Source organism: Bombina bombina, chromosome 2 (genome assembly GCF_027579735.1).
Source record: "Bombina bombina isolate aBomBom1 chromosome 2, aBomBom1.pri, whole genome shotgun sequence".
Taxonomy (NCBI): Eukaryota; Metazoa; Chordata; class Amphibia; order Anura; family Bombinatoridae; genus Bombina; species Bombina bombina.
Window position 1 is genome coordinate 1,332,164,401 of NC_069500.1, and position 19,408 is coordinate 1,332,183,808.

Consider the following 19,408-nt stretch of genomic DNA (forward strand, 5'->3'; position numbering starts at 1 on the left):
GAACTTGCAGATAATCCTTTTTCCAATCCTTCTTGAAGGAAGGATAGAATCTTAGGAATTTTAACCTTGTCCCAAGGGAATCCTTTAGATTCACACCAACAGATATATTTTTTCCAAATTTTGTGGTAAATCTTTCTAGTTACAGGCTTTCTGGCCTGAACAAGAGTATCGATAACAGAATCTGAGAACCCTCGCTTCGATAAGATCAAGCGTTCAATCTCCAAGCAGTCAGCTGGAGTGAGACCAGATTCGGATGTTCGAACGGACCCTGAACAAGAAGGTCTCGTCTCAAAGGTAGCTTCCATGGTGGAGCCGATGACATATTCACCAGATCTGCATACCAAGTCCTGCGTGGCCACGCAGGAGCTATCAAGATCACCAACGCCCTCTCCTGATTGATCCTGGCTACCAGCCTGGGGATGAGAGGAAACGGCGGGAACACATAAGCTAGTTTGAAGGTCCAAGGTGCTACTAGTGCATCCACTAGAGCCGCCTTGGGATCCCTGGATCTGGACCCGTAGCAAGGAACTTTGAAGTTCTGACGAGAGGCCATCAGATCCATGTCTGGAATGCCCCACAGTTGAGTGACTTGGGCAAAGATTTCCGGATGGAGTTCCCACTCCCCCGGATGCAATGTCTGACGACTCAGAAAATCCGCTTCCCAATTTTCCACTCCTGGGATGTGGATAGCAGACAGGTGGCAGGAGTGAGACTCCGCCCATAGAATGATTTTGGTCACTTCTTCCATCGCTAGGGAACTCCTTGTTCCCCCCTGATGGTTGATTTACGCAACAGTCGTCATGTTGTCTGATTGAAACCGTATGAACTTGGCCCTCGCTAGCTGAGGCCAAGCTTTGAGAGCATTGAATATCGCTCTCAGTTCCAGAATATTTATCGGTAGAAGAGATTCTTCCCGAGACCAAAGACCCTGAGCTTTCAGGGATCCCCAGACCGCGCCCCAGCCCATCAGACTGGCGTCGGTCGTGACAATGACCCACTCTGGTCTGCGGAAGGTCATCCCCTGTGACAGGTTGTCCAGGGACAGCCACCAACGGAGTGAGTCTCTGGTCCTCTGATTTACTTGTATCTTCGGAGACAAGTCTGTATAGTCCCCATTCCACTGACTGAGCATGCACAGTTGTAATGGTCTTAGATGAATGCGCGCAAAAGGAACTATGTCCATTGCCGCTACCATCAAACCTATCACTTCCATGCACTGCGCTATGGAAGGAAGAGGAACGGAATGAAGTATCCGACAAGAGTCTAGAAGCTTTGTTTTTCTGGCTTCTGTCAGAAAAATCCTCATTTCTAAGGAGTCTATTATTGTTCCCAAGAAGGGAACCCTTGTTGACGGAGATAGAGAACTCTTTTCCACGTTCACTTTCCATCCGTGAGATCTGAGAAAGGCCAGGACAATGTCCGTGTGAGCCTTTGCTTGAGGAAGGGACGACGCTTGAATCAGAATGTCGTCCAAGTAAGGTACTACGGCAATGCCCCTTGGTCTTAGCACAGCTAGAAGGGACCCTAGTACCTTTGTAAAAATCCTTGGAGCAGTGGCTAATCCGAAAGGAAGCGCCACGAACTGGTAATGCTTGTCCAGGAATGCGAACCTTAGGAACCGATGATGTTCCTTGTGGATAGGAATATGTAGATACGCATCCTTTAAATCCACCGTGGTCATGAATTGACCTTCCTGGATGGAAGGAAGAATTGTTCGAATGGTTTCCATCTTGAACGATGGAACCTTGAGAAACTTGTTTAAGATCTTGAGATCTAAGATTGGTCTGAACGTTCCCTCTTTTTTGGGAACTATGAACAGATTGGAGTAGAACCCCATCCCTTGTTCTCCTAATGGAACAGGATGAATCACTCCCATTTTTAACAGGTCTTCTACACAATGTAAGAATGCCTGTCTTTTTATGTGGTCTGAAGACAACTGAGACCTGTGGAACCTCCCCCTTGGGGGAAGCCCCTTGAACTCCAGAAAATAACCTTGGGAGACTATTTCTAGCGCTCAAGGATCCAGAACATCTCTTGCCCAAGCCTGAGCGAAGAGAGAGAGTCTGCCCCCCACCAGATCCGGTCCCGGATCGGGGGCCAACATTTCATGCTGTCTTGGTAGCAGTGGCAGGTTTCTTGGCCTGCTTTCCCTTGTTCCAGCCTTGCATTGGTCTCCAAGCTGGCTTGGCTTGAGAAGAATTACCCTCTTGCTTAGAGGACGTAGCACTTTGGGCTGGTCCGTTTCTACGAAAGGGACGAAAATTAGGTTTATTTTTGGCCTTGAAAGGCCGATCCTGAGGAAGGGCGTGGCCCTTACCCCCAGTGATATCAGAGATAATCTCTTTCAAGTCAGGGCCAAACAGCGTTTTCCCCTTGAAAGGAATGTTAAGTAGCTTGTTCTTGGAAGACGCATCAGCTGACCAAGATTTCAACCAAAGCGCTCTGCGCGCCACAATAGCAAACCCAGAGTTCTTAGCCGCTAACCTAGCCAATTGCAAAGTGGCGTCTAAGGTGAAAGAATTAGCCAATTTGAGAGCATTGATTCTGTCCATAATCTCCTCATAAGGAGGAGAATCACTATCGACCGCCTTTACCAGCTCATCGAACCAGAAACACGCGGCTGTAGCGACAGGGACAATGCATGAAATTGGTTGTAGAAGGTAACCCTGCTGAACAAACATCTTTTTAAGTAAACCTTCTAATTTTTTATCCATAGGATCTTTGAAAGCACAACTATCTTCTATGGGTATAGTGGTGCGTTTGTTTAAGGTGGAAACCGCTCCCTCGACCTTGGGGACTGTCTGCCATAAGTCCTTTCTGGGGTCGACCATAGGAAACAATTTTTTAAATATGGGGGGAGGGACGAAAGGAATACCGGGCCTTTCCCATTCTTTATTTACAATGTCCGCCACCCGCTTGGGTATAGGAAAAGCTTCTGGGAGCCCCGGGACCTCTAGGAACTTGTCCATTTTACATAGTTTCTCTGGGATGACCAACTTGTCACAATCATCCAGAGTGGATAATACCTCCTTAAGCAGAATGCGGAGATGTTCCAACTTAAATTTAAACGTAATCACATCAGGTTCAGCTTGTTGAGAAATGTTCCCTGAATCAGTAATTTCTCCCTCAGACAAAACCTCCCTGGCCCCATCAGACTGGTTTAGGGGCCCTTCAGAACCATTATTATCAGCGTCGTCATGCTCTTCAGTATCTAAAACAGAGCAGTCGCGCTTACGCTGATAAGTGTTCATTTTGGCTAAAATGTTTTTGACAGAATTATCCATTACAGCCGTTAATTGTTGCATAGTAAGGAGTATTGGCGCGCTAGATGTACTAGGGGCCTCCTGAGTGGGCAAGACTCGTGTAGACGAAGGAGGGAATGATGCAGTACCATGCTTACTCCCCTCACTTGAGGAATCATCTTGGGCATCATTGTCATTGTCACATAAATCACATTTATTTAAATGAGAAGGAATTCTGGCTTCCCCACATTCAGAACACAGTCTATCTGGTAGTTCAGACATGTTAAACAGGCATAAACTTGATAACAAAGTACAAAAAACGTTTTAAAATAAAACCGTTACTGTCACTTTAAATTTTAAACTGAACACACTTTATTACTGCAATTGCGAAAAAATATGAAGGAATTGTTCAAAATTCACCAAAATTTCACCACAGTGTCTTAAAGCCTTAAAAGTATTGCACACCAAATTTGGAAGCTTTAACCCTTAAAATAACGGAACCGGAGCCGTTTTTAACTTTAACCCCTTTACAGTCCCTGGTATCTGCTTTGCTGAGACCCAACCAAGCCCAAAGGGGAATACGATACCAAATGACGCCTTCAGAAAGTCTTTTCTAAGTATCAGAGCTCCTCACACATGCGACTGCATGTCATGCCTCTCAAAAACAAGTGCGCAACACCGGCGCGAAAATGAGGCTCTGCCTATGATTTGGGAAAGCCCCTAAAGAATAAGGTGTCTAAAACAGTGCCTGCCGATATATCTTATCAAAATACCCAGATTAAATGATTCCTCAAGGCTAAATATGTGTTAATAATGAATCGATTTAGCCCAGAAAAAGTCTACAGTCTTAATAAGCCCTTGTGAAGCCCTTATTTACTATCTTAATAAACATGGCTTACCGGATCCCATAGGGAAAATGACAGCTTCCAGCATTACATCGTCTTGTTAGAATGTGTCATACCTCAAGCAGCAAGAGACTGCTCACTGTTCCCCCAACTGAAGTTAATTGCTCTCAACAGTCCTGTGTGGAACAGCCATGGATTTTAGTAACGGTTGCTAAAATCATTTTCCTCATACAAACAGAAATCTTCATCTCTTTTCTGTTTCAGAGTAAATAGTACATACCAGCACTATTTTAAAATAACAAACTCTTGATTGAATAATAAAAACTACAGTTAAACACTAAAAAACTCTAAGCCATCTCCGTGGAGATGTTGCCTGTACAACGGCAAAGAGAATGACTGGGGTAGGCGGAGCCTAGGAGGGATCATGTGACCAGCTTTGCTGGGCTCTTTGCCATTTCCTGTTGGGGAAGAGAATATCCCACAAGTAAGGATGACGCCGTGGACCGGACACACCTATGTTGGAGAAATTTAGCGTTTTTTTCACTGAAATTATTTACAAACAGCTTGTGCAAATATGGCACAAATGGTTGTAAATGCTTCTCTAGGATCCCCTATGTTCAGAAATAGCTGACATATATGGCTTTGGCGTTGCTTTTTGGTAATTAGAAGGCCGCTAAATGTTGCTGCGCATCACACATTATGGCTAGCAGTGAAGGGTTAATTAGGTAGCTTATAGGGAGCTTGCAGGGTTCATTTTAGCTTTAGTGTAGAGATCAGCCTCCCACCTGACACATCACACCCCCTGATCCCTCCCAAACAGCTCTCTTCCCTCCACCACCCCACAATTGTCCCACCATCTTAAGTACTGGCAGAAAGTCTGTCAGTACTAAAATAAGTTTTTTGTTGTTAGCCCCAACCTCCCTGATCCCCCCCCCTGCCTTATTGTGCACCATATTGGGTACTGGCAGCAGTACCCGGGTTTGGAATCAAATGTTTATTTTTTTATTTATTTTTTAAGTTTTTCGGTAGTGTAGCTGCCCCCCCTCAACACCCAACCCCCCACCCTCTCCCAGATCGTTAATATTTTTTATTCCCACCCTCTCTCCCACCTTGTGCCTCTTCCACTTCAATGTTTTGGCCAGTTTCACACGCGTGCGCTCCCGTGCACCCACACGCAATCCCGCCCCCCTCCTCTGATGGCAGCCCACTCGCCTCCCTGGACACGCTCCCACCCACCAACGATCATAGCCATCTATAGCCGATGCAGAGAGGGCCACAGAGTGGCTCTCTCTGCATCGGACTGCTTAAAACAGTTATTGCAGGATGCCTCTATATCGAGGCATCACTGCAATAACATGAAAGCACCTGGAAGCGATCAGGATCGCTTCCACTGCTTTCAAAGACCAATGACGTACAGGGTACGTCCTTGGTCGTTAAGGACATTTTTTTGGAGGACGTACCCTGCACGTCGTTGGTCATTAAGGGGTTAAAAGGAATAGTAAACACAAATGTTTTCTTTCATGATTCAGATAGAGCAGCAATTTTAATCAACTTTCTAATCTACTCCTATTAATTTGTATTCGTTCTCATGGTATCTTTATTTGAATAGCAGGAATGTAAGCTTAGGAGTCTGACTATTTTTATTTCAGCATCCTGGGTAGAGCTTGTTGATTGGTGGCTACATTTAGGTGGCCTCTTATCTCAGTGCATTTTGACAGTTTTTCACAGCGAGAAAGTTCTAGTTCTTCTGTGCCAGCACTGATTGTCTAAAATGCAAGTCTGTCAAAAGAATCGAAAAAAGAGTCTGCAGAGGCTTAAATACAAGGTAATCAGAGGTAAAAAGTATATTAATATTACCGTGTTGGTTATGCAAAACTGGGGAATGGGTTATAAAGGGATCTATCTTTTTAAAATTCTGGAGTAGACTATCCCTTTAACTTGGCAGTGTGTGTACTTGTGGGGCTGTACTTTAGGCAAACAATAAATGCAATAAATGTACCCCATTTTGCATACCTATGAACCCCCACACAGGATCTTACCAACACTAAGTAACGAGGGTAAGCGATATAGCATATTACATAATGTTTGCTTCTAAGGTGTTCAATATGTATTAAAAGGGACATAAAATTCAGATTATTTACGCACTTTTATCATACTATGACTTGCACATAACTGTTTAACCTCTGAAAAGGATAAACACTAAATACATTGTATATGCATAATATTGATGTTATTCCACACCACCTGCTAGTCATGGGGTACATCAAGTTGAAATTTAACCTTTATTGCATTCAAGTGCTGATGTGTAGCACATGTGCAGTAATTCTCCTTCAGATACCTGCAGAGTAGCCTAAGTTCCAACATGGCGGCACGCATAATTAGAGAGAGGTGCATCTGGTGACCTAATCACAAGAAGTGCCTGAAGCCAATAACCAGTTAGTTCCCAGTAGGGTATAACGGCTGCTGAGCCTACCTAGGTAAGTTTTTTGACAAAGGATAAAGTAAACATTTAATAACAGTACTAAACTGAAAAAAATTTACTAATCTAGATTACATATTGAAATTTAGCATATCAAAGTTAAATGAAATAGCTCCTTTAATTTCTGGTATGCAGATAAAACCTTATGTTGTAGTTTCAAGAGACTATATACAGTATCCCTTTTATCTTATACACAGCGTCAAACAATGTTACATACCAGAGAGAGAGTCGGGTAAAAAAGAAGCTGAATTCCAGTTTTTTTCGTTCATCACTTCTGACTCCCACAAGCTTATAAATTTAGATCTATTCCACTCAGGAGAATTTCCAAAACAACTTGGATAAATGTGGTCTTGGAGTGACGGATTAAATACCTGATGCTTATTTGTATGATTTTGTACAGTGGTTGGAGGCAAAGCCTAAAAAAAATAGAAAATGAATGCCATTTGTGAAACAATAAAAAGAAAAACCTAAATATTAACCATACATATTAGAACTTGGCAGCCAATTTCTATTGCTTACTATCATTTGCTAAGATTTTCGACTTAAAGGGACATGTTATATAAAATGTTTCCTACCCCACCCAATGATCTATATTACCTGCTAGAGTGCATTAAATTGTTTAAAATTAATAGTACTTTTACCTTTATTTTATCATTTGAAACTGATGATTTTGCCTATGCCCACTGGGCAGGGAGTCCACATCTTGTTTCCCCAATCATCATTAGGGAGACTTCCCCACAGTTATGCAAATACAAAAAGAAAGAGAAGCCCTCAACCAGAAACAAACAGCAGCTCAGTAGCAGTCCTATGGCGAATTACCACCTGGGAGAAGCCAGTTTTAGCCCAATTGTGTTTTATACATAGAACTTTTCTTTAGTATCAGTCTGATACCAACGAACAAGAATAATCCGTACCCCAAATATCAGGAAACAAACATGGCAATCCCAGGCAATTTTATCGGCTTTCTGTGGGCCTTGTCAGTGAGGTAAAACCATACCCCCCCACCCCAGCACATTAGGCCACGTCTTGTTTATGCAAATACAAACAGAAAGAAAAGCTCTAGACCAGGAACTAATGGAGATTCATGCCCTGTGTAAAAACATTACATAATGTGTGCCACTAAATACTTCCACATAAAAAAAGTTTATGCTCAAAAATAAAAGAAAATGTATCTATTTTAACCGACAGCAATAATCCAGTATAGCACTCACAGCTTTGTCAAACCACAGATGTTCAAACACCATGGGCAATTAGGCAAATACAAACAGAAAGTGTAGTTTTCAACCAGGAACTGTGGAGATTTCATGCCCTGTGTAAAAACATTACCATAATGTGTGCCACTAAATTCTTCCACATCAAAAAGGTTTATGCTCAAAAATAAATTAGAAAATTTAGCTTTTTTTCACCCTCAGCAACAATCCAGTATAGCACTCACAGCTTTGTCAAACCACAGATGTCCAAACACCATGAATTAAAATAACTATAGATGATTGGTCGATGTATCTGTTTAAACTTAAGGAGCCAAACATACTTTTTGGTGTCAGAGTTGTCGAGCCCTACTATAGATTATGTCAGGGCTTGACAAATTCACACACCAGGGCACCCATGGTGCATAAACGATTGCCAGCATTTGTAAGGTCTGAAGGAATTGCTATACTGTTCCATGTGTGTTCTATTTGACTTCCCACATGCAACGTGCAGGAAAAACTTAGAAATTCCCTGTGAGTGTTATCTTTTGGTTCTGAAGTCAGTCACAGCTTCCACAACTACGAAGGACAATCTGCTAGCCTTATCGGCCTTCTGAATTGGAGAAAGCCAAAAGTACAGAAGGCACTACTGGATTATGCTGAGATGCTCTTCAGATGTTCAGCCAGTGCTTTATGGTGCAGCTACATTTTAAAAGCTGGGCTATATTTCAAGGCAGGTGTGAAAGAGATGGAGCCCTGCAGGCACTAGGCTAATGTTGGCCATAGATTCTACACCTTTGGCAAAGTGTTGATAGCTTTGAGGCTTCCTTTCCTAATTCCTTCATGCATCTTATGGACCCCAAAATGTAAGAGTATGTTCTGGGTGATTATATAAAAGGCAGCAGAGACTCGTGTAAATGACCATGTGTTTTATTTTTCTCCACTATAATATCCCTTGAAATGTTGGAAATGTGGATTGTACTGGTATTTTAACCTCCAATTGCCCTTTCTCAGCTAGCAAGGGTTAAGTAACCACTGTGTGATTTAACACCAAGACATACAAAACTTGGTAAAGGACTGCACGCAGACTGGATGTAGCACACAAACAAATTTAGTCTTCTCAAGCTGCGAGTTTTGCATTTGAATTATTCATAAAAAGCTATCAAAACATAACATTTTTGTTTGGTAAAATACTAAGTCATAACTCACCTTATTGTGAGCGAACGGAGATGCTGCATACAATGTGGGGTGGATAAGAGGGCGAGGAAGGTGAGAAATTGTGTGCAAAGGTAAATGCCCATGAATATGAGGGTATAGGTGAAGTGCTGGGTGTGCTGGTTTCTCTGGGTTGATAAATTGGTGGCCAGCTGGGAGACGTCCTGCTACAAGTGCTGATGGAGGAAGGCCTGAAGCTTCTTGCTTACATACATGACACTCACAGGAATTAGGTACTGGGTCCACCTAAGCAGTTAAAAAAAAGAATGTCACTTGGGGACTTTAAAAAGCCACTATATAGTGTGTTGCAGTTATTCATATAAGGAAACTAGAAGCAGAAAATAATTCTCACTTTCACTTTGCTAATATTTGGAACTGTTAAGAGGAACATAATATCAATTTATGATTACCTGATTAATTTCTTTCATGATGGTGAGAGTCCACAAGCCATCACATAGGGGAATATCACCACTGACCACTAGGAGGCGGCAAGACACCCCAACACACCAGAGCTTTAAATCCGCTCCCACTTCCCATGATCCTCAGTAATACATATATAACCGAGAAGATGAGGGGAAAAAGAAAAGCAGGAAAGAAAGTACTGCCGTCAACTGAACAAAGAGGGCGGGGCTCCAACTCTCACCATGATAAAAAATTATCAGGTAAGCATAAATTTTGTTTTCTTTCATCAGATGGGGAGTCCACAAACCAACACGTGTGCAAATCAATACACAAGCTGTGGAGTCCACAGCAGGATTTTACTACTCAAGGCCTGCAGAACTTCCAGCCTCAGAAGCAGCATATATATCAAAGTGATAAAACTTAGAAAAAGTGTGCTGGGTCAGCTGGACAGGGGGGGGGGATCCGGAGGTGCTCTGGGTAAGTATGACTCATCTGTTTTTGTTTTTTGTTTTCTCTTCCTATTTTGGTTGATATGTTTTTCTTTTTTTTTTTTTTTTTTTTTTTTTTTTAAAAACAAAGGTCTTGAAAAAAGTTGAGTCCAAGTACATGCATGGAAAATTTCATTTATGCATCATGCTTTCTAACAGTCTTTATTTTCCCTGTTTTTCTTTTTTTATGTATATGTTCACATCGAAACATTTATACTAATGTGACTGTTCTTACCATGTATGCCTTGGATTCTTTTCTATAAAGTTTAAAAAAAAAGAAAAAAGAAAAAGTGTGCAAAGACGACCAAGTATCTGACTTACAAATCTGATCAATAGAAGCCTCATAACGAAAGGCCCAAGTAGCAGCAACTGCTCTAGTGGAATAAGCAATAAAGTGCTCACAGGGAGTTTTCCCCTCAACCAAATAAGCCTTGTGAATTAAGGCTTTAAGGCAAGCTGCTAAAGTAAAAGCTGTAGCTTCCTGACACTTGTGAGGCCCAAAACAATTAACCAAAAGGAGGCGAGTCAAATATTTAGTGGTGTCGACATAATTTTTAACAGCTCTTACAACCAAGTTGTGAAAAAGAGGCTCCTTAGAATTCTTAGGAGCTGGACAAAAAAAAAAGGAACCACAATTTCCTGATTGATAGTATCTGTGGATACCAACTTAGGAAGAAAACATAGCTAGTGGGAAAAACCACCTTATCCTGATCAAAAATCAGAAAGTAGGTTAGCAAAACAAAGCTAAAAGCTCAGAAACTCTTCTAGACAAATAGCTAGAAGAAAAAGTACATTCCAAGACAAAAGCTGAAGGTCCAAACCTTGCATTGGCTCAAAAGGAGGAGTTTTAGCAATCTTCTTATGAAACAAAAGAGAAAGCAGAAATCTGACCCTTGTCAGATAAACCTTTATCTAAGCTTTCCTGAAGAAACTCAAGAACTCTAGGAATTTTAAAATAATTCCAACGGTATTCTTGCGAGCCAAAAAAAAACAACATAATTTATGCTTACCTGATAAATTTATTTCTCTTGTAGTGTATTCAGTCCACGGGTCATCCATTACTTATGGGATATATTCCCTTCCCAACAGGAAGTTGCAAGAGGATCACCCAAGCAGAGCTGCTATATAGCTCCTCCCCTCACATGTCATATCCAGTCATTCGACCGAAACAAGACGAGAAAGGAGAAACTATAGGGTGCAGTGGTGACTGGAGTTTTAATTAAAATTTAGATCTGCCTTAAAAAAAGACAGGGCAGGCCGTGGACTGAATACACTACAAGAAAAATAAATTTATCAGGTAAGCATAAATTATGTTTTCTCTTGTTAAGTGTATTCAGTCCACGGGTCATCCATTACTTATGGGATACCAATACCAAAGCTAAAGTACACGGATGATGGGAGGGACAAGGCAGGAACTTAAACGGAAGGAACCACTGCCTGTAGAACCTTTCTCCCAAAAACAGCCTCCGAAGAAGCAAAAGTGTCAAATTTGTAAAATTTTGAAAAGGTGTGAAGCGAAGACCAAGTCGCAGCCTTGCAAATCTGTTCAATAGAGGCCTCATTCTTAAAGGCCCAGGTGGAAGCCACAGCTCTAGTGGAATGAGCTGTAATTCTTTCAGGGGGCTGCTGTCCAGCAGTCTCATAGGCTAAACGTATTATGCTACGAAGCCAAAAGGAGAGGTTGCCGAAGCTTTCTGACCTCTCCTCTGTCCAGAGTAAACGACAAACAGGGAAGAAGTTTGACGAAAATCTTTAGTTGCCTGTAAATAGAATTTTAGGGCACGGACTACGTCCAGATTATGCAAAAGTCGTTCCTTCTTTGAAGAAGGATTAGGACATAATGATGGAACAACAATCTCCTGATTGATATTCCTGTTAGAGACTACCTTAGGTAAAAACCCAGGTTTAGTACGCAGAACTACCTTGTCTGAATGGAAAATCAGATAAGGAGAATCACAATGTAAGGCGGATAACTCCGAGACTCTTCGAGCCGAGGAGATAGCCATCAAAAACAGAACTTTCCAAGATAAAAGTCTAATATCAATGGAATGAAGGGGTTCAAACGGAACTCCTTGAAGAACTTTCAGAACCAAGTTTAAGCTCCACGGAGGAGCAACAGTTTTAAACACAGGCTTAATCCTAACCAAAGCCTGACAAAAAGCCTGGACGTCTGGAACTTCTGCCAGACGCTTGTGCAAAAGGATAGACAGAGCAGAAATCTGTCCCTTTAACGAACTAGCTGATAAGCCTTTTTCCAAACCCTCTTGGACAATATCCTAGGAATCCTAACCTTACTCCATGAGTAACTCTTGGATTCGCACCAATACAGGTATTTATGCCATATCTTATGGTAGATTTTCCTGGTAACAGGCTTTCGTGCCTGTATTAAAGGATTACTTTCTGTTATAATTTTTAAACTAAACAACTAACATATTAAAGTTAATAAACATTAATTAAAACCTACTGACCTATATTTTCTCCAAAACGAAGTTTCATAACGTTCTAAAAGTTATATCTTTATTCGCCGATGATGTCACATCCTGCCCACTATTTTCAGCACTGTGTGTTCAAAATACTTAAACCAATAACTTTGTGTTTAAAGCGCCATTTTGAAACCTAGGTATTGTAAACGGATTGGTACAGAGCAAAGGATACCCACGGAGTGGGTTTGGAAAACAATTACATTTGCAGACAAGATTTCTGATATACGGTAGAGATATGTTAATGAAATGCTATTGATAAAAAGTGTATTTGGGGTAGTTAGTTAGTAACAGGCATAGAAAATATTTACTTACAGTGGCCCTTTAAGGTATCAATAACTGACTCGGAGAAACCACGCTTTGATAGGATCAAGCGTTCAATCTCCATGCAGTCAGTCTCCGAGAAATTAAATTTGGATGATTGAAAGGACCTTGTATTAGAAGGTCTTGCCTCAAAGGTAGAGTCCATGGTGGACAGGACAACATGTCCACTAGGTCTGCATACCAGGTCCTGCGTGGCCACGCAGGCGCTATCAGAATCACCGATGCTCTCTGTTTGATCTTGGCAATCAGTCGAGGGAGCAGAGGAAACGGTGGAAACACATAAGCCAGGTTGAAGAACCAAGGAGCTGCTAGAGCATCTATCAGCGTCGCTCCCGGGTCCCTGGACCTGGATCCGTAACGAGGAAGCTTGGCGTTCTGGCGAGACGCCATGAGATCCAGTTCTGGTTTGCCCCAACGATGGACCAGTTGAGCAAACACCTCCGGATGGAGTTCCCACTCCCCCGGATGAAAAGTCTGACGACTTAGAAAATCCGCCTCCCAGTTCTCCACGCCTGGGATGTGGATCGCTGACAAGTGGCAAGAGTGAGACTCTGCCCAGCGAATTATCTTTGAGACTTCTAACATCGCTAGGGAACTCCTGGTTCCCCCTTGATGGTTGATGTAAGCCACAGTCGTGATGTTGTCCGACTGAAATCTGATGAACCTCAGTGTTGCTAACTGAGGCCAGGCTAGAAGAGCATTGAATATTGCTCTTAACTCCAGAATATTTATTGGGAGGAGTTTCTCCTCCTGAGTCCACGATCCCTGAGCCTTCAGGGAGTTCCAGACTGCGCCCCAGCCTAGAATGCTGGCATCTGTTGTTACAATCATCCAATCTGGCCTGCGAAAGGTCATACCCTTGGACAGATGGACCCGAGATAGCCACCAGAGAAGAAAATCTCTGGTCTCTTGATCCAGATTTAGTAGGGGGGACAAATTTGAGTAATCCCCATTCCACTGAACTAGCATGCACAATTGCAGCGGTCTGAGATGCAGGCGCACAAATGGCACTATGTCCATTGCCGCTACCATTAAGCCGATTACTTCCATGCACTGAGCCACTGACGGGCGTGGAATGGAATGAAGGACACGGCAAGCATTTAGAAGCTTTGATAACCTGGCCTCCGTCAGGTAAATTTTCATCTCTACAGAATCTATCAGAGTCCCTAGGAAGGAGACTCTTGTGAGTGGTGATAGAGAACTCTTTTCCACGTTCACCTTCCACCCATGCGACCTTAGAAAAGCCAGGACTATCTCTGTATGAGACGTGGCAATTTGAAAGCTTGACGCCTGTATCAGGATGTCGTCTACATACGGAGCCACCGCTATGCCTCGCGGTTTTAGAACCGCCAGAAGAGAGCCCAGAACCTTTGTAAAGATTCTCGGGGCCGTAGCTAATCCGAAGGGAAGAGCTACAAATTGGTAATGCCTGTCTAGAAAGGCAAATCTTAGGAACCGATGATGATCTTTGTGAATCGGTATGTGAAGGTAGGCATCCTTTAAGTCCACTGTGGTCATGTACTGACCCTCTTGGATCATGGGTAGGATGGTCCGAATAGTTTCCATTTTGAAAGATGGAACTCTGAGGAATTTGTTTAAGATCTTTAGATCCAAGATTGGTCTGAAGGTTCCCTCTTTCTTGGGAACCACAAACAGATTTGAATAAAATCCCTGTCCTTGTTCCGTCAGCGGAACTGGATGGATCACTCCCGTTACTAGGAGGTCTTGTACGCAGCGTAGGAATGCCTCTTTCTTTATCTGGTTTTCTGATAACCTTGAAAGATGAAATCTCCCTTGAGGAGGAGAAGCCTTAAAGTCCAGAAGATATCCCTGAGATATGATCTCCAACGCCCAGGGATCCTGGACATCTCTTGCCCACGCCTGGGCGAAGAGAGAAAGTCTGCCCCCCACTAGATCCGTTTCCGGATAGGGGGCCATCCCTTCATGCTGTCTTAGGGGCAGTAGCAGGTTTTCTGGCCTGCTTGCCCTTGTTCCAGGACTGGTTAGTTTTCCAGGCCTGTCTGTAACGAGCAACAGTTCCTTCCTGTTTTGGAGTGGAGGAAGTTGACGTTGCTCCTGCCTTGAAGTTTCGAAAGGCACGAAAATTAGACTGTTTGGCCTTTGATTTGGCCCTGTCCTGAGGAAGAGTATGACCCTTACCTCCAGTAATGTCAGCGATAATGTCTTTCAAGCCGGGCCCGAATAAGGTTTGCCCCTTGAAAGGAATATTCAGCAATTTAGATTTCGAAGTCACGTCAGCTGACCAGGATTTAAGCCATAGCGCTCTGCGCGCCTGGATGGCGAATCCGGAGTTCTTAGCCGTTAGTTTGGTTAAATGTACAATGGCATCAGAAACAAATGCATTAGCTAGCTTAAGTGCTTTAAGCTTGTCCATAATTTCATCCAATGGAGCTGAGTGAATGGCCTCTTCTAGAGACTCAAACCAGAATGCCGCAGCAGCAGTGACAGGCGCAATGCATGCAAGGGGCTGTAAGATAAAACCTTGTTGAACAAACATTTTCTTAAGGTAACCTAATTTTTTATCCATTGGATCCGAAAAAGCACAACTATCCTCCACCGGGATAGTGGTACGCTTAGCTAAAGTAGAAACTGCTCCCTTCACCTTAGGGACTGTCTGCCATAAGTCCCATGTAGTGGTGTCTATTGGAAACATTTTCCTAAATATAGGAGGTGGGGAAAAGGGCACACCGGGTCTATCCCACTCCTTGCTAATAATTTCTGTAAGCCTTTTAGGTATAGGAAAAACGTCAGTACACACCGGTACTGCATAGTATCTATCCAGCCTACATAATTTCTCTGGAATTGCAACTGTGTTACAGTCATTCAGAGCCGCTAAAACCTCCCATAGCAATACACGGAGGTTCTCAAGCTTAAATTTAAAATTAGAGATTTCTGAATCCGGTTTCCCTGGATCAGATCCGTCACCCACAGAATGAAGCTCTCCGTCCTCATGTTCTGCAAACTGTGACGCAGTATCGGACATGGCTCTCATAGCACCAGCGCGCTCTGTTCTTATCCCCGAGCAATCGCGCTTGCCTCTCAATTCTGGCAATTTAGATAATACTTCTGTCAGGGTATTATTTATAATAGTAGCCATGTCTTGTAAAGTGATTTGTATGGGCCTCTCTGATGCACTTGGCGCCACAATATCACGAGCCTCCTGAGCGGGAGGCGAAGGTACTGACACGTGAGGAGAGTTAGTCAGCATAACTTCCCCCTCGTTGTCTGGTGATAATTCCTTTATAGATAAAGACTGACCTTTATTATTTAAAGTGAAATCAATACATTTAGTACACATTTCTATGGGGCTCCACACTGGCCTTCAAACATAGTGAACAAACAGATTCATCTGTGTCAGACATGTTTAAACAGACTAGCAATAAGACTAGCAGACTTGGAAAACACTGTAAATAATTTTACAAGCAATATAGAAAAACGCTACTGTGCCTTTAAGAAGCACAACAAACTGTCACAGTTAAAATAACAATGAACCAAATCAGTTATAGCAACTAAATTTTCACAGTGTATGTAATAAGTTAGCAGAGCATTGAACCCACTTGCAAATGGATGATTAACCCCTTAATACCCAAAACGTTTTTTTATAAGCAGTAAAGAAAAAAACGTTTTTTAATACAGTCTTAAACCACTGTCACAGGTCTGCTGTGACTGATTACCTCCCTCAAAATGACTTTTGAAGTCCCTTAAGCTCTCTGGAGTCGACCTGGGTCATGCAGGAAGAAGCAGGAAGACTGAGCCTGAATTTTTACTGCGTCAAAAAAGCGCTAAAATAGGCCCCTCCTACTCAATATTACAACATAGGGAGTTTCAGTTAACTGTTTCTATGCAGAAATACCGGTCAGCCATGTGGAAAAAATTTATGCCCCAATAAGTTTTATCACCAAAGTACCTCACAAAACGATTAAACATGCCAGCAAAATCGTTTTAAACATCCTTTTTTTAAGGAATATGTATCTTTACTGATAAGCCTGATACCAGACTTCCTACTGCATTTAAGGCTTATAACATCACTTCAGTATTAATAGCATTTTCTCAGTCAAATTCCATTCCTTAGAAAATTACTTTTACTGTATATAATTAAATCAGCCTGCTAACAGTCGCTCTCACTGTATTAAAGGCTTTACTTACATTACATCGGTATCAGCAGTATTTTCTTAGTCAATTCCATTCCTTAGAAAAATAATTTACTGCACATACCTTGTTTGCAGGGTACCCCGCACGCTATTCCCTTTCTGAAAGTTACCCCACTCCTCAGAATGTGCGAGAACAGCCAGTGGATCTTAGTTACTTCTGCTAAGATCATAGAAAACGCAGGCAGATTCTTCTTCCAAATACTGCCTGAGAACAAACAGCACACTCCGGTGCCATTTAAAATAACAAACTTTTGATTGAAGAAATAAACTAAGTATAAAAACACCACAGACCTCTCACAACCTCCTATCTAGTTGAGTTGCAAGAGAATGACTGGATATGACATGTGAGGGGAGGAGCTATATAGCAGCTCTGCTTGGGTGATCCTCTTGCAACTTCCTGTTGGGAAGGGAATATATCCCATAAGTAATGGATGACCCGTGGACTGAATACACTTAACAAGAGAAAAAGAGTTTTCAGACCTTATGATAAATACGTTTAGTAACAGGTTTCCAAGCCTGAATCAAGGCATCAATAATCTTGTCGGTAAAACCTCTCAGACAGAACAACGTCAAAATTCAAAGATATTATATCTTGATTTAAAAAAAAACAAAACAAACATAATTTATGTAAGAACTTACCTGATAAATTAATTTCTTTCATATTGGCAAGAGTCCACGAGTTAGTGACGTATGGGATATACAATCCTACCAGGAGGGGCAAAGTTTCCCAAACCTCAAAATGCCTATAAATACACCCCTCACCACACCCACAATTCAGTTTAATGAATAGCCAAGCAGTGGGGTGATAAAGAAAGGAGTAAAAAGCATCAACAAAAGAAATTTGGAAATAATTGTGCTTTATACAAAAAAAATCATAACCACCATAAAAAGGGTGGGCCTCATGGACTCTTGCCAATATGAAAAATGAATTTATCAGGTAAGTTCTTGCATAAATTATGTTTTCTTTCATGTAATTGGCAAGAGTCCATGAGCTAGTGACATGGGATAGCAATACCCAAGATGTGGAACTCCACGCAAGAGTCACTAGAGAGGGAGGGATAAAAATAAAAAACATAATTTATGCTTACCTGATAAATTCCTTTCTTCTGTTGTGTGATCAGTCCACGGGTCATCATTACTTCTGGGATATAACTCCTCCCCAACAGGAAATGCAAGAGGATTCACCCAGCAGAGCTGCATATAGCTCCTCCCCTCTACGTCAGTCCCAGTCATTCGACCAAGAATCAACGAGAAAGGAGTAACCAAGGGTGAAGTGGTGACTGGAGTATAATTTAAAAGATATTTACCTGCCTTAAAAAACAGGGCGGGCCGTGGACTGATCACACAACAGAAGAAAGGAATTTATCAGGTAAGCATAAATTATGTTTTCTTCTGTTATGTGTGATCAGTCCACGGGTCATCATTACTTCTGGGATACCAATACCAAAGCAAAAGTACACGGATGACGGGAGGGATAGGCAGGCTCATTATACAGAAGGAACCACTGCCTGAAGAACCTTTCTCCCAAAAATAGCCTCCGAAGAAGCAAAAGTGTCAAATTTGTAAAATTTGGAAAAAGTATGAAGCGAAGACCAAGTTGCAGCCTTGCAAATCTGTTCAACAGAGGCCTCATTCTTAAAGGCCCAAGTGGAAGCCACAGCTCTAGTGGAGTGAGCTGTAATTCTTTCAGGAGGCTGCTGTCCAGCAGTCTCATAGGCTAAACGTATTATGCTACGAAGCCAAAAAGAGAGAGAGGTAGCAGAAGCTTTTTGACCTCTCCTCTGTCCAGAGTAAACGACAAACAAGGAAGAAGTTTGGCGAAAATCTTTAGTTGCCTGCAAGTAGAACTTGAGGGCACGAACTACATCCAGATTGTGTAAAAGACGTTCCTTCTTTGAAGAAGGATTTGGACACAAGGATGGGACAACAATCTCTTGATTGATGTTCCTGTTAGTGACTACCTTAGGTAAGAACCCAGGTTTAGTACGCAGAACTACCTTGTCTGAGTGAAAAATCAGATAAGGGGAATCACAATGTAAGGCTGATAACTCAGAGACTCTTCGAGCCGAGGAAATAGCCATTAAAAACAGAACTTTCCAAGATAACATTTTTATATCAATGGAATGAAGGGGTTCAAACGGAACACCCTGTAAAACGTTAAGAACTAAGTTTAAACTCCATGGTGGAGCAACAGCTTTAAACACAGGCTTGATCCTAGCTAAAGCCTGACAAAAGGACTGGACGTCTGGATTTTCTGACAGACGTCTGTGTAACAAGATGGACAGAGCTGAAATCTGTCCCTTTAATGAACTAGCTGATAAACCCTTTTCTAAACCTTCTTGTAGAAAAGACAATATCCTAGCGATCCTAACCTTACTCCAGGAGTAACCTTTGGATTCGCACCAGTATAGGTATTTCCGCCATATTTTATGGTAAATCCTTCTGGTAACAGGCTTCCTAGCCTGAATCAGGGTATCAATAACCGACTCAGAAAAACCACGTTTTGATAAAATCAAACGTTCAATTTCCAAGCAGTCAGCTTCAGAGAAGTTAGATTTTGATGTTTGAATGGAC

At 42.1% G+C, this 19,408-nt stretch overlaps 1 protein-coding gene across 1 annotated transcript in view; it reads right to left on the minus strand.

Moving 5' to 3' along the window:
- The window catches only part of FAM193A (family with sequence similarity 193 member A), a gene marked incomplete in the record, with an annotated part of 656,361 nt that overhangs the window by 99,112 nt on the left and 537,841 nt on the right, over nt 1-19,408 (minus strand). Inside the window, 2 exon segments of the mRNA XM_053704204.1 lie at nt 6,784-6,982; nt 8,963-9,214. Of these exon segments, the coding sequence (XP_053560179.1) occupies nt 6,784-6,982; nt 8,963-9,214 (451 nt within the window).